The sequence below is a fragment of the Bactrocera latifrons genome, unplaced genomic scaffold, assembly GCF_001853355.1.
Source record: "Bactrocera latifrons isolate USDA-ARS-PBARC rearing strain unplaced genomic scaffold, ASM185335v1 scaffold_265, whole genome shotgun sequence".
In the NCBI taxonomy this organism is placed as follows: Eukaryota; Metazoa; Arthropoda; class Insecta; order Diptera; family Tephritidae; genus Bactrocera; species Bactrocera latifrons.
This window is the reverse complement of record NW_017536241.1, coordinates 215,241-230,714: the sequence shown is the minus strand read 5'-3', so window position 1 is coordinate 230,714 and position 15,474 is coordinate 215,241. Positions and strand designations below refer to the sequence as shown.

At 32.3% G+C, this 15,474-nt stretch overlaps 4 protein-coding genes across 5 annotated transcripts in view; 2 read left to right on the top strand and 2 right to left on the bottom strand.

The window, feature by feature from the left end:
• Window positions 1-810: 810 nt before the first annotated feature.
• Window positions 811-8,092, bottom strand: LOC108969781 (structure-specific endonuclease subunit SLX4). Its single transcript, XM_018934701.1, has 6 exons — window positions 7,985-8,092; window positions 7,265-7,887; window positions 4,906-5,838; window positions 2,115-3,175; window positions 1,063-1,215; window positions 811-1,005 (listed from the first exon to the last, which is right to left on the bottom strand). Exons 1-6 carry the CDS (start codon window positions 8,071-8,073, stop codon window positions 892-894), a joined length of 2,973 nt encoding a protein of 990 aa, XP_018790246.1. The 5' UTR covers window positions 8,074-8,092; the 3' UTR covers window positions 811-891.
• LOC108969785 lies at window positions 7,953-8,701 on the bottom strand. Of its 2 annotated transcripts, none has more exons than XM_018934707.1 (3): window positions 8,591-8,701; window positions 8,314-8,446; window positions 7,953-8,251 (listed from the first exon to the last, which is right to left on the bottom strand). In XM_018934707.1, exons 2-3 carry the CDS (start codon window positions 8,436-8,438, stop codon window positions 8,083-8,085), a joined length of 294 nt encoding a protein of 97 aa, XP_018790252.1. In that variant the 5' UTR covers window positions 8,439-8,446; window positions 8,591-8,701; the 3' UTR covers window positions 7,953-8,082. The 2 variants fall into 2 exon arrangements, with proteins under 2 accessions (XP_018790252.1, XP_018790253.1); XM_018934708.1 differs by having other exon boundaries at window positions 8,314-8,441; window positions 8,586-8,700.
• Window positions 8,702-9,474: 773 nt separating this feature from the next.
• The window catches only part of LOC108969783 (uncharacterized protein F13E9.13, mitochondrial), a 14,131-nt gene continuing 8,131 nt past the window's right edge, over window positions 9,475-15,474 (top strand). Inside the window, exon 1 of the mRNA XM_018934704.1 lies at window positions 9,475-9,662. Within this exon, the coding sequence (XP_018790249.1) occupies window positions 9,656-9,662 (7 nt within the window). The 5' untranslated portion in view covers window positions 9,475-9,655. The remainder of the gene's footprint in view (window positions 9,663-15,474) is intronic.
• On the top strand, window positions 11,901-15,413 carry LOC108969784. Its single transcript, XM_018934706.1, has 2 exons — window positions 11,901-13,175; window positions 14,777-15,413. The coding sequence occupies exons 1-2, from the start codon at window positions 12,441-12,443 to the stop codon at window positions 14,804-14,806; spliced, it is 765 nt and encodes a 254-aa protein (XP_018790251.1). The 5' UTR covers window positions 11,901-12,440; the 3' UTR covers window positions 14,807-15,413.

Sequence of the window (15,474 nt, the reverse complement as noted above, 5' to 3'; positions counted from 1 at the left end):
CATTTGGACTTAACGCTCTCCAAAGCCACCAAGGCGCTCATGATATGCATCGCAGTGGGGTCCCACACTCTTAAGGAGCTGCTCCGCACAGAGGAGAGAGCGGGAAGAAATCAGCACTGGCAGCAGGCAGCAGGAATGCGCCATGCCAAGCTGCTTCTAGAAGGGTGCAACCTCTCGAGGTTCAAAAAACTAATTAACCTCCCCTGTGATAAATTCCTCCTCCTCGTCGCGCACTACAGAGTGCAAATTGGTATAATAGATTGTTCAGATCTTAAAAAAAAAGTGTATTTCCTTATTTATTGCTAGAACATCCCTGGCAACATTAATTAATGATCTTCGAGATATAATTTGAAAGGTCTTGAGCGAAGAATTTTTTTTTGTTCAATCAGAAAAACATTTTTCTTCCTGTACCTAGAAAAAACACGATTTTTTAACTTTTGATGATCCTGTGAAAAGTTCTACTGTCAACGCGGAGACACGTCGTAAAGACCGATTTTTTCAAATTTCACAAAATTTTTATAAAATATGTATTTTATTAATAATATAAAGTTTGACAAAATATTTAGTATTTTATACGAAAAAAAAATATTGAAAATAGGCTTTTTGTTCGAGGTTCTTTGTATCAAACAACTTGCCTAAAAATAACTATCAAAGCATATTCCATTGGATACATTACCCAATTTAGTTATACATATAGCTGTAAAAAGAAATGCACCTGTGAAGAGTATTATAGCTTTCCTGCAGCCGTTTTTTTCTTGTTATTACTTTTTTTTCGATGTTTTAATACAAATTCAATATTCAATAATTTTTTTTTAATAATTGTGAGGCAGTTTTGAAAATTAACCACATACATAAGTAAAAAAATTAAAATATTTAGTTCATAACAATTCGCTATCTTTTAGTAGCTTTTTTATGTTTTCGGGTATGGCGTTCCGCCTGACGATCGGGTTGGGTCATATCATAGCGAAAAATTATGCAGCGCTTGTCAAGGAAAGCTTTTATGTCCTGAAAAAGAAGTAAAGATTTAAGAAACTTGTAAAATATACTATTTTAAAATTCAACCTTTGGGTCGAAACGATATCCGATTTCCTTCAAAAATACGTAAATTTCTTGCAAGTCTATGGGCTGATACGTGAGTATAGTTTCACTCAAAATTATACTAGAGGAAACGAGGTTATGCCAGGCGATATGAAGAGGTAACAGCGGCCGTGACGTCTGTAATAAAATAATCAAATACAGCCAACGTTTACAAATTATAACCACTTTGTTGTGTTTGAATTCTAATTTTTGGAAGTTTATTTGTATATGTTTATGCAGAAAAATTTGTTAAATTTACTCAAAAACCTACAATGAAATTATACTTTATTTAATTATTAAATTGAACAGAAAACAAAAGTAAAAAATTCATAACATATTCGATTCTAATTAAAGAACGTTTAATGTATAGCAAATTCTAATCTCTGGAAATTCTAATTACTGAAGGTTCTAATTTGTGGGAGTCGACTGTACTAATAAAATTTAAAATTTCTTTATTTTAAATCACATATAGGTACATATTTCCTCTTATCACTTTTTATCATCAGTTTCACATGTAATTCGGTTGTTTTTTTTCTTAACTATCTAATGGAAAATTAAGATATACACAAATTCGGTCCAAATAAAATGCATACAACGCATCTATGGTAAATGTGAAATGTTACGGAGACGCATAGCACAATTCTTTTAAAACGGTGCAACTGTTTTGATCAGGTAATGAAGAAATGCACAAAATGTTATGCAAACACTTTAATTTTTCAAGCTACGTTTAAGCAAGAAATCTTTGCAAAAACTCAATTTTCTTTTTTTGTAACCGCAATTTGATCAAAAATTAAAATTTACATTATTCCTTAGTTCATTCCCAGTATTTATCTGTCGTGAAAATCCATAATTTTCTTTTTAATTTCACATAAAATGGACCAATGGCGTTGTGGTCATCTTAATACACCTTGCGGGCTATTAATGTATATTAAATTCGCTAATGTACGGGAAATATTTACAAAAAACCTCAAAATTCTCAACATATTCTCATTGTCTGAGACTTATAGCTAGGTATTACCTTAAACTATCAAAATTACCTTCTTAGTAACATTCGTCTGAAATATATAGTCCTCACAATCCAAATCGAGTTGTAAATCATTTTTAAATAGCTGTATTTGACAGCCAAAACAATCCTTTAGCTGTAATTTATTTGTAGATGGAATAATATGATTCGAATGACCTTTATTAGATTGTTCAGGAATGCGATAGTTTTCGTTTTGTTTACTACAATTGGGAGTTTCTTTGAGAATTAGTGGATGTGTTGAATTATATATAAACTCCAACAACTTGACAGCTTGTTTCCGTTTTAAAGGTTTGATGCCATATTGATAAAGTTGTTTCAATATTTCTGATTCTGATTGATGCATAAACTCCGGTTTAGGATCAGTGACAATGCGGGTGGTATATATCCTACCTGATATTTCATATTCATCAGGAGGATATGCTGAAACTTCCAAAGGTCTTGTGTAAGATTGAACATCTAAGGTATTTCTTTCTTCTTTCGTGTTATTTAAACTTATATCTCCATTTAACAAGCCATCTAAACCGACTGGTGCGAGCCACGTTGGCGATAATTCGGGTTGATGGGTGGGACTATTGTTAATCTCAGAAGGTTGTGTAAATGTTTCTGATATATTGTCTAAAATTCCATATTCAAGAAGCTCGGCCGAACGATTCGCTAATCTAGATGTATTAATGTGCAATTCGCAAGGCTCTGGTACCACACATTCATGGTCCTCATTGAGTAAACCATTTGCTGCCGCTTGACTAAAACTATCCATATCTGCTCTCCAAATAGAGTAATTGATTTCGTCATCTGACAAAACTATGCAATCTTCAGAACTATCCTCTCTATCAATACTCACTTTCCCAGTACTTAATGCCAGTTCGGAACTTGAACCGGATTTGTTTAAGTTGTCTAAATTGCTTGTATTTGTAGCATTTGGTGTAATATTGTCCACTAAGATCTTAAAGCTTTCACCATCGATAGACACATGCTCTTCTTCTTGAGTTAAATCTATAATACTCGAAATAGGACTTGTGGCGTTCTCATTTTCTCTAGTATCTGTATTATTCAAAGGCGATACGACTGAAATAGCTGTTTAGGGTACAGAGAGGTCTTAGTGATAAAAAGAAGTTTTATATAGATATCAATGTTTTGTCAAAATGGTTTACGGAATTTTTGGTATCAAAACGAACATTTTATTTCGCGACATTACTCAGAGCACAATAATTATGTTACCAGGATATTCGTTACACTTTAACCTAATAGATATAAAATTATATATTGTGTGTAATTATATATCTGTCCATTCATCCTACATGAACTATGCTCTAATTTGTCCCTACTCTGATGCCCGCAAAAACTTTGGTAAGCTTTCTGGCGGTCAGTGCGTGACTGAAGTGATTTTCGTCGACGTAGTCAAGGCACAAGCTCTCGGTGTTCCCTAGGGGCGGCTCCGCTTTAAGCAGACGACTACAGGGATGTAAGTGTTCGACCGGAGCACCACTTGACTTTTTTTGATTTTCAGACTTACTAAAAAGATACCTCGTTGAGGTCATGGCAGAGGACTATAACTATAAACGGTCAAGAAGTGGCTGGGGTAGATGAATGTACACCAGAGAGCTGCAACGAGTATGATCAAATCAGGACAAACACTCGTGCCAAAAACACAATGAAATGAATTCAGTTCAGCATAGACAACATTGTCGAACAATTCGAGTACCGGCCAGCGTCAACTGATCTGATGCAATACGAACAATCTGTTCTTCGCAAATCACGATGACATACATTTGTATGTATGTATGTACTCGATGGAATTTCCATTATACATATAACATACGATATATATGGTTTGAGGACAACCGGTTCACATGAACCGAAATGACAGAATCAGACGGAGTTACGGATCAGTACTTAAGTATAAAGAAAAATTGATTACTCGTTGCTGTTCTCTGATGTACACCGTGATAGTTAGGCAAATAGTATAATATAACTCACGAAAATTGGTAAACAGTTGAGAAAAATGCAAAAGTTGGTGAGGTCATTGTAAAATCGCCAAATATAGTTGTGAAAATGGCGGCAAAAAGACTATGAGATCTTCTAGACTTAGAAGGACAGGCTCGCTGAGTGTTTGGTTAGGCAATAAAATTGAATGATAGAACTGCACGATAAATATTCTATAAATATTCATTTGGTCAAAAAGCTAGCTAGACCGGAGCCTCTACAAAATGATTTAATATATTAAAAACAACTTATACAAATCACATAGGAATTATAACAAGGCAGGGCTAAGTACAGGTGTAACCGTAAACTTTATACTCTCACAAGGGTCAACTGGAGTGTCGAAAATCTTTGTATTAGGTTAGGTTGAGTTATCACGCTTTGGTTCTTTTAAACATAACCATTATTTTGGAAATGGGCGGGATTATAATCCGATTTCAACCCTTTAGCTTATGCGCATCCACTACTACAATCCTCTGCATCAAATTAAAGTTTTGTATCTTAATTTGGAGCACCAAGGAAAGTACCGAGTTTCAACAAGATGTCTCAATTTTTACTCAAGTTATTGCTTCGTTTCGTTAACCTAATCATTTATATATATTCCTATATCCATCTCGATTAGTTTCAGGTAGTTTTAGTAACAATCGTGAACAAAACTATTATACTCTGCAGTAACATGTTGTAATAGTATAAAAATACAAAATATAACGCCAATGGAAAACAACTTTGTTAGTATATCACCAGAGCAAATATTCTTTCCAGCGGTTACTTCAAGTAATATTATATCTAAATTAACATATACGGTTAAAACCAAATAAATTTACCTTCTTGGTATACATTTGTTTCGTATTCATTACGAGATGCCATTTTTGGAATATCAACTTCTTCTAATTCGTCTTCTGAACTCGCGAATATATTCGGCGATTGGCTGCGGGTTCCCTTAGATATACTTGCAAGATTTTCTGAAGGATTTTGTGAGGTGCTTAGGTAGGTTTGCTTTATATTAACTTGAGCTGAACTATAGTTTTGATCATCTTGTACTGTGCTGAAGGTATTTTCGATTAGAGGTGTGCCGTGGTCTGATAAAACATGTTTATGTTCAATGCACTCCGTTTTGTTTTCCACAAAATTTTCATTATTATTGCAATTTTCGAGGTTGTCTTGAATATGATCACTACATTTTTCAATATCAGTTCTAATTGTCGAACCCGTAGGATCACGAAAGTTATCATCGGAAAGTATAGAACTTTTTTCAGGTTGAAATGTGGAAATTAAAACTTTTTTCACTCCGAAGTGTTCTTCCAAATTTATAAACGACTGATTCATGAGATTAACAAATGTATTTGATTTGTTTTGACCTTGGTTAGCTTTTTGAGGAGACAATTCACGCCCTTCTATAGCATGCCAGTTTTTTAACAAATAGCCGGCTTGTACGTGGTTGACGTCAAAGAGATTTTTTACATAAAAACTTTCAAGGTTTATTCTATCTTCATTTTCAAATGCTTTAGTAATTGCTTTGGATGGTTTAAGCTTTTGCAGGTTATAACTAAATAACGCATATGGTTCTGAATGAGTTTCAGATAAAAACAATTGTTTGTCCTTCCATTCTTGGCTCATTAAAAAGTCTATTTTAGATTGTACTTTCTTAGCTTGTAGTTTAGAATCTCGTAATGTTAGTGATGTATATTTGTTGATCCATTTATTTCTACCTCTCCGATTTGAACCAGGCAATAATGCGGTGCTTAAACTGTTATAGGCTGCAAAAGATGTAAAATAAAAATAAATAAAAAATACAAGCATTGTTAAAAGTTAATAGTTAAGGGATCTTCAACTGACATTAAATAACCGGATCTTTAGGTAAGTTAAGAGAATATTATTCCCAAAAAATAGGTTATAGAATTATAGAACAATATTAAATGTTCAGTTTACGCAAAGCTTGCTACCTCGGGTTGATAAATATAAAAACATTCTTACTACACATTACAAGTTAGACAGAGCTAAGCTCGAGTATAAGCCATCATTTTATACTCTGTCCATTTGCAGTGCTCTAAGACGAGGAAATACCTACATGTTTGGCAAAACTTTATATTAAACAATATTTCGTAAGAATTCAACATTCAGTATTCTAAATGTATTTATAAACCGCCCTTATTAACTCAAATCAGACATATGCATATAGTCAACTAAGGAAAAAAATTTAATATATTAGTTATAACGGCAAAAGCTCAACCAAACTATTAGAAATTATTATATGAGTTATATAAAGTTTAGACAAAAGGTCTTTATCAATTCCATTCTCATTAAACGCAAAACCGCATTAAGGTGACTCTCTTAAAGGTGAGATTTTAAACTCAATTTAACAAAAAAAATTATATTCGGGGAAGTTGAAAAAAAAGTTAGAGCTGTTTAAAAGTGAGTGGAAATAATGGAGAAAGCTGCTATATTTTGAAATTTTTGTGTAAAAAAGGGAAGAATGCCACGCAAGCCACAAATGAAATTTGTTAAGTTTACGGAGACGACGCTGTATCAGGTCGTGAAGCCCAACAATGGTTCGCTCGCTTGCGTTCTACAAATTTCAATTTACACTGATAAAAGCTTTACACTGAAGGAATAATGTTTCTAGCGGAAAAATGGCAAAAAGGTATCGACCAAAATGGTACATATTTATTAATTAACTTCACTTTAATAAAAATGTCTCGGACAAAAAGTTAAGTGCGATAATGAAATCAAATGAACAAATTTTATTTAATCTCAATCGTTTTCTTCAAATAATAAATGTCACACCTGAAAGCATTTCCCCGCCCTTAACTTTTGCAAATTTCGAGAGTTTTGCTTGTTATGTTGGGGTTTTTTAATTGTTAAAGAAAACAAATTGGGTATTCTTTTTTATTTTAACACTGCACTTGTTTTAAATAATGTGACACTTTAGATTTTATTGGTTTCAGAGCAATTACTGACTTGCGATTCTGTTTATATGGGCCAATATACTTTTTAATCTAATGAGGAGCTCAGTTCTGAAACCAATTAGTTTTAGATATCCGCTCAGAAACAAGATTAAAATTACACTAAAATATTGACAAAGTATATTTTTATAATTTAAAAAAAGTATCACCATTTTTCAATCTACAAACTTATTACACTGAAATTTTACTGATCTAAAATTTAATATTGCCATCTACCTACCTTCTAAGCCACATGGGCGAAAACCATATTGACCTAATATATTTTGAACGTTTTCCAAATTTGCTTGGTTATTTTCAACTCGCTGATCTGCAAAGTTTGACGAACCATGGGTTTCCACTTGTGATTTAGACAATGCAAGTGCGAGGTGTATTTCATCAGCACTAAAATTATCAAGTCTGCATTGTTGAGACGTAATCTCCGAAAACATAACTTCATTTCGCATGAGCAAAGTTTTAATATTCTGCTGGCCCCTAGAAAGCGATCTTTTGCTTCGGGGGGAATTATTTTTACGTTTCAAATTAGTTCGTGTCTTAGTTTTCTTTATAGGAACCTCAAAGTTGTCTTCATTATTATCTTTGGAACATTGATACAGGTTTGTTTCCCCCGTCAAAATAAATTTTCGTAAACTGGTCCGTTTTCTTCCATTTGTTTTCAACTGGGTTTCACTTTGCTGGTTTATTGCTTGTAAATTTTCTTGCTCAGTATTAATCAAGCCTCTTATTGAACATGTGTTTTCCAAATGCACAACCTCATTTGATTCTGGTTCATTTCCTTGAATAACTTCATTTACTTTAGGTACTTTAAAATACTTTGATAACAATCCGTTGGTCGATTTAGTTTTCCTTCGAACAAGAATAATTCCAAAATAAGTATTCTTTCGAATTCATTACATTTATTTTTTTTTTTTTTTACATTTCAAATTTTATAATAATGTTTTACCGTAAACTACCGCTTGTACTGGATTCATCATGTTTAATTCCGGACAACCGGAGTTTCCTTAAATTAGCTTTCCGAGTTTCCCGATCCATTAGAAAGTTTTATCTTTGAGAAAAAAACTCTTTTCCTTCATCAATACGTTTTTGTATTTCTCTGCTGGTTAGAGGCTTAGGAAAACTGAATAAATAACGACGATCGATCTCTTCTTCTGTTGGGGTAAATAACGTGTCGCAAAGGCCTTTATTAATCTTTTTAAATGTTGGAGTATACCTAGAATATATAGGTTTAAATAAATAATACAACCACTATAAATTGTGATAATAAAAGCTTACACCCAAGCTGCTAAAAACACCGCTCCTAAACCAATCCAACCAAATGCAAATTTATTTCGGAACTGATATGCAGGTGTCCCACGAGTGCGTCGAGGCTTTCTACTACCGTTTTCAGAACTGTCCATAACCACACCTTCACGGGCTAAATTATTTTATATCAATAATATATTACACAACATTAAAGTATATCACAACAAAACAAATTTGTAATTATCAGTATATACTCTGTCTCTTATACACATCTAGATGTGTATAAGAGACAGGTCCATAACCACACCTTCACGGGCTAAATTATTTTATATCAATAATATATTACACAACATTAAAGTATATCACAACAAAACAAATTTGTAATTATCAGTATATACTAGTGATGAGCGATATTTCAGCACCGGCGATTTAATTACTATGATTTCAACATCGCAATCGATTTCTTCACTGAATCTCAAAAATCTGTAATTCGCATTCACTATTACAGTAATACTTTCCACCAAGATGAATATTTTGATTTTTATTTTTTCCTTATAAAATAGAAGCTGTGAAATAACTCAGGGAATAATAGTTATGTGGTGAGTTTTTAATAACTTTTATTTTGGAAGCGAAAAAATAAAAATCAGAATATAACGATTAATTTGTAACAAGGACTATGATGTCTGACCCTTAATTGGGAAGGCGTCGCTGCCCAGGTGGTTGATGTCCTCGTCCACTAACGAATGTTTCAACCTCTAACGAAGGTTTCAAGACCGGAATATACTCTTGTAAGTTCTAAAGTGTTGATCTGGTGGTGATAAAGCTCCGTCCGGATCGGGAAGGACCTCTCAGAGCCTTTCGATACCAAACGAAGTTTCAGACAACGAGACTCTACCGTGTGATTTATTTAATCTCTCGTCTACTAATTCGAGCTGCAGAACTAAATTGAGAAGGTACCACCTTCTATAGGGATGTAGAGCTGCTGGCGTACGATATTAATATCATTGATCCCAACTATCGCATCGTTAGTTCTGCTTTCTCCAGACTGGATAAGGAAATGAAGTGTTTGTTCATCCATCGATATTGCATACTAAACATTCAATAAATACCATAAAACTAGGCGTGTACTGAGCGTGTAGTTGTCGTCATACAAATCAACGAATATATTATTGATAATCGGTTTTTTTACCCATCCTCATAACGAAATACGAAATTTGTATATGCTAGATTAAATTACAGAACATGTTCGAACTAGGAATGCTATCTTGTTTGTGTACGATGTTTTAAAATTAAGAATGTGGATTCACTGAATCCACAACTGTTCACCAACGTGAATTCGCACCGTAGCAACTAATTTTATTTAAACTTCGCAATGAGAGGTAAATTTTAGAATAGATAAAATTAGAGTTAAAATGAACATTTACGGCTAGGGAAGATTCTCCGATTCTCACGATTCCGATTACTTTGGCGGAGGGGTAAAACCTCCGAATTTCGGTTGAAATAGGGTATGCACGGATAGGGAGCTCCAGAGGAGGAATATCCAAAAACAATAAAAATAACTAATATTTTTTAAATTTTAAAAATTTGCACTAAGAACACATGGTATTTCTTTATGTTTCGCTAAATTTGTTCACGTTTTCACTCTATATATTTAAATATACACTCTAAGCATTGAAATAAGTTCACATTTCACATTTATTTTGTAATTTATCAGCTAAATTTAGTAATTTAAAAATCTCTTATCAATTTATGGCTGAAAAGTTTTAGTGTTTATATTTTTCAGCGTATCTTTGTTTGTACTTTTGAGTGATTCTTTTTTCTTTATTAAATATAAAGTTATATAATAAACTTATAAAGAAGATTTTTCAAACTAAATTTTACTACATATACGTACATACATATATGAATAATGTGTGATTTATATTTAATAAACACAGATAATTAAAATCGTGTGATAATGTAATATTTATATGAATATATATATCTAAAAAATAAAACTGGCCGAGCGAATTCCCGGGGCAACTGAAGTACTTCGCGTAGTACTCCTTTCTGTGTTGGCGACCTTCGGCCGAGTTTTTGTTACAAAGTGATTATATTTTTTTATCATGCACTCATATTGAAACAAAATTGAATTTTTCGTTATAAAATGGATAAATTTTGGTTACTATATCTGTCAACGATTTCCCTTTATTTTTAATGATACATTTTTTTGTGTTTTAGGGTACGATATATATATTATTATTTTGGATATAAAGTAGTTTTATAACAAAATTTGAGTTTTCTACTGTACTGTATACTTCACACTTTATTANGAGAAAAACAGGGTCGGGCTATCCCAACTCCCGACCCCTTATTGGAAAGAGGAAGGATCGAACTTTTTAATGATTAAGGAAGGATCGAACTTAAATCTAGATGTGTATAAGAGACATTTATATAATATTACTTATATTCTGAATAAATTTAAAGAAGAAAATATCCATATGCACGAATAGAGGAATTTCAGCGTTCATGGCAACGCTCCATTTTGTCGTAATTTTATGTGAACAAATGAGGTTTAAACCGAGTGTAAAATGTAATTTTGAAAAGAAAAAAATTTTAGGTAAAAAACCTGCTAAAAGCATAAAGTAGTGGATTTATTTAAAAGTTTATAGTGTAGTTCAATTAATTTAAAGGGAAAAATGTGAATAAAGGGTGTTTAATGTGGGGAAATAGCTTCTTGAAATGTTCGAATTTTGCGAATTTTTAAACTTTAAGGTCGAATATCCCGTAAACTAAGCGATTGCGGTACCTATAACGGAACGATTACAATTCTTTCGGCGCCGCGATTTGATGGTACGGGTGGATAGAGGAGGTCCTCAGGATTAAAAATTATACACATATACCGTCCTCAGACTCATAGTTTTCGAGATATTTCACTTTAAAGTTCCACAATTTTATATGCAATTCACTCGTATTTTGTTTTGTTTTGTTTTTCTCTACATGTCATGACAAATACCAATGCTGCCACATATTGTGTTTTGAAAAAACTATTAATCAATTTTCTGTTTAACATATATACAGAAAAAGGTAAAAATGTTTTTTTTTTATCTTATAATATGTTATTTGATGAATAAAGATAAAAAATAATATTCTTTTGTGTCGATCTACCTTTTGCACTGGCGGCCTTCGGCCGCGATTAAAAAAAATAACCCTGGTCGGTCCAATACCGGGGTGTTCATAGTTCTTTTGTATAAAACTACTTTCTGCACTGGCGGCCTTCGGCTCGTGCTCCAAAAATAATAAACCCTCATAATAATAAACTTTGCATTCTATAATAAGTTTTTTATATTTATTATGGAATATAATAAATTTAATTCATATATAATATATGAAACAATAGTTCATTTGGAATCATTGATATCTCTAGATATGAAACAAAAATGTTTCATTATATTGTCAGGACACAAAGTATGGCAACCATGGTACAAGGATGGCAACACTGCTATTTGTCATAAATGTAAACACACAAATCTCTTGAAACTTTGAATGTGCAAAATAGTTTTTACATTACAGTTTTGGACCGTTCAGAAGTGTACGGTTATATCTAAAATCCGTTTAAGATCATTGGTCAAGTTTGTGACAAATTGCACATTTTAGTACAAATTGTGTTTATTAAATATAGTTCAAACCCGAAATTTAAAAAAGAAAATCACACAAAAACATAAAACGTAAAATGGATACAGAATCTGATGAGCCCGAGGGCTCCTGGGCTTATAATGTGAGAGAAACGGATATACATTGAAAGTAATATTATTATAAAACCACTTTCAACAGCAAACACACCAAGCACATTCGAACTTCAAAAAATTACGTATGATGAAGATCACCAAGGCCCATTCATTGTATACATAGATATAAAAAATAGAGGAAATGAACGAAGTGCTATAAATGCGGTCGCGATCGCTGGTTTAATAAAAAAACTAAAATATGGATACGACGACATCAATGAAATAAGTAAAGCTGGTTATGGGAGAGTCAAGGTACTATGCAAGACTGCAAGAGTTGCAAACGATCTATGCAACAACCAACTACTGCGGGATAAGAGATACGAACCATAAATCCTTCAACATTGTATATCCAAAGTGGGCATCATATTCGATATTCCCACAGAGATTACAATGGAGGAGCTCATGGAAGACGTACGCATCCTAAAGATGTTAAGGGTGGAAATCAAATCCAAAAATGAAAATGAAGAAGTAAAAATTCCAACAAGAATAGTGAAAGTATTTTTCAAAGGCCAAACGATCCCTGAACACATAACTTATGCCTACACAAAAATTAAAGTAAGCCCCTTCGTAGCGTTAACTCAGTGTTACAAGTGCTACCGTTTTAACCATTTTGCACAACATTGTAAGAAAACTAGGTCAAGATGCAAAAAATGTTTTCAAATATATGCAGTAAAAGAAGCATGCCAAAAGTTAATATGTGTAAACTGTAACTTCGAACATGCACCAACAGCGAAAGAATGTCCAGCAAGGGTAAAAACGTACATAATCAAAAGAACGATGACCCTAGAAGAAAGCTCTTACAGAGAAGCCCACAGAAAAGTTGCAGGCATCTTAGGTAACCGTTTTGAACTTTTGGACAATTACGATAACAATTTCCCCGAATTACATAGCAAACGTACTAACAATATGCATCAAAATAATAAATCCACATCATATATCCGTAAAATATTACCATTTACTAAAGTAATTAAAAGCAATATTAACAATACAAATAAAAATAGACGCAGAGAACAGGCAAATGCAAGAAATACTATGCAGGAATGGAGAGAAACAATCAAACCAATTAAAAGCAATGAAATCATTCAATCAACACGAAAATTACAAGAAACACGAAACACAGTGAATGTATTAAGTGCAGCCATAACAAAACACCTAACTATTAATATTAACCAAAGATTAAATCCAGTCACAATTGAATTATTCAACAATATTCGTACTTCATTCAACAAATTAGTTAATATTTTCGATACTACTTAATAAGCAATAGTTCAAATGACATCACAAATTAGAGTCTTTCAATTCAATATACAAAGTTTGAAAAAACAAGGAAACAAGGAATTATTAGAAATCTGTCTTCACAACAATAAAATAGATATAGCTATATTAGCCGAAACATGGTTAACCAATAACAACGACACAAGTCTAAACAGTTATAATTACGCATATTCCAACAGACAAGATGGTTTTGGTAGTGTTGGAATATATGTATATTAAAAAAAACATAAAATTCACAATATTTAAAATACCAAGTGAAATTGAACATATTGGTATAACGACACTAAATCTCAAAAGAAATATTAACATTATAAGTGTATATTGTCCACCAAACATAGAAACAAATACTTTCAAATTAGAAATAGAAAAATTATTTTTATATACAAGACAGTTAAACAATATGCCTCTTATTGGTGGTGACCTAAATGCCAGAGCAACATCATGGGATAGGATATCCTTTAATACTAAAGGAAACATCTTAGAGAACATTGCTACTGACAACAATTTTATCTGCCTTAATGATGGTTCTCCCACTTCTAACTCCAATAATTCTAGATCAACTTTAGACGTAACTTTCATCAATAATAATATCAATAATACATGGAAAATAATAGATAAATTAACTAATAGTAGCCATACACCAATAACAATATCCTTATTTGACAATTTTCAACTCAAACACCAAAAAAAGAAAATCTTAATGAACCGTTTGTTAACTGATATGACCAAGTTCAAAGTAGGCGACAGTTTGGATGAATTCAACAACTCAATCGAACAAACATTACAAAAGAACACAATAAATATCAGTAATAATAACAAATATATTCCAAAACATTGGTGGACAAATGAAACGCAAAGATTATTTAGATTAAGAAACGCAGCAAGAAGGAAATACAATCAATACAAAACACTGGTTAATTGCGAATTACTGTCAAGAGCCGGAAAAAATCTTACAGACCATATATTAGAACATAAAAAGATTAATTTCCAAGAAACTATAGATGAAATATCAATAACAAACAATAGTAAAGAAATGTGGGCTAAAATTAAAAATTTAAAGAAATATCAATGTGAAAAATAAATTAACAATTCCTGGAATAATCAAGACAAAAAAAAAATATTTAGAATCCATTGCTAGGACAACCACACAAAATTCCACAATCAATTATATCAACCACAGAGAAGAATCAATAGAATAAATGAATATAGACAACTTCTTACAATTTTTACATACTAGAAATATGAAATCAGCAAAGGGACCAGACAACACCTCATACAATATATTTCATTTATCCTATGAAGAAAAAGTTAAATTATTTAACCTATTAAAAAACATTTGGTTAAGAGGAGAAATTCCAGAATACTGGAGAGAGATTAAAATCATCCCAATTCCCAAAAATGTTATGATACAACAAATATTTACAATTATAGGCCAATATGTTTACTTTCAGTACTATCTAAAAGCATTGAAGGCATCTTAAGAATACATGTAGAAAACACAATAAATCATAATAACTTATTACCCGCAAGATATTATGGTTTTCGAAAGCATCACTCTACTGCACAATGTATTAATGATGTGATCAGCACAATTGCTTTACTTGAAAAATAAAAATGCCAAGGAATGGCTGCATGTATCGACGTGGAAAAAGCATATGATTCTGTGGATGTGGACATTTTAAAAGATATACTATCTACAACTCAAATTAATGCTAAAGTAACGGATTGGATTATTTCATTTTTAAAACGAAGATATCTCAAACTAGATCATCAAAAAGTGATCACTAACAACGGTTTAGCACAAGGTAGTGGCTTAAGTTCAACACTTTTTAATGTATACACTACACAATTACAGCCAATAATAGATGAAAATTGTAAACTATTGTTATCATCAGAAACGGGACCAAACCCAAAATATTCTGAAAGGAAAAATAAAAGAATTTATCACTGAATGCAACAAAATCAATTTAAAAATAAACCTTAATAAAACCAAAAGTATATATTTCAACCGGCGTAACACACAAATAGATATTCATATAAATAATAGGGGAATATTTAGTATCGCGCCGGTTAAATATCGTTTATGGAGAAAAACAGGGTCGGGCTATCCCAACTCCCGACCCCTTATTGGAAAGAGGAAGGATCGAAC

Bases quoted from the DNA above. Each gene is read 5' to 3' on its own strand.
- LOC108969781 (XM_018934701.1), bottom strand. From the start codon at position 8,073: ATGGATCGGGAAACTCGGAAAGCTAATTTAAGGAAACTCCGGTTGTCC. The intron at 7,888-7,984 runs GTAAAACATTAT...TCTTGTTCGAAG, and splicing joins AGTACAAGCGGTAGTTTACG to GAAAACTAAATCGACCAACG. The intron at 5,839-7,264 runs GTAGGTAGATGG...CATCTTTTGCAG, and splicing joins TCGCCCATGTGGCTTAGAAG to CCTATAACAGTTTAAGCACC.
- LOC108969785 (XM_018934707.1), bottom strand. From the start codon at position 8,438: ATGGACAGTTCTGAAAACGGTAGTAGAAAGCCTCGACGCACTCGTGGG. The intron at 8,252-8,313 runs GTAAGCTTTTAT...TATATATTCTAG, and splicing joins GTGTTTTTAGCAGCTTGGGT to GTATACTCCAACATTTAAAA.
- LOC108969784 (XM_018934706.1), top strand. From the start codon at position 12,441: ATGGAGGAGCTCATGGAAGACGTACGCATCCTAAAGATGTTAAGGGTG. The intron at 13,176-14,776 runs GTATTAAGTGCA...GTTTACTTTCAG, and splicing joins AAACACGAAACACAGTGAAT to TACTATCTAAAAGCATTGAA.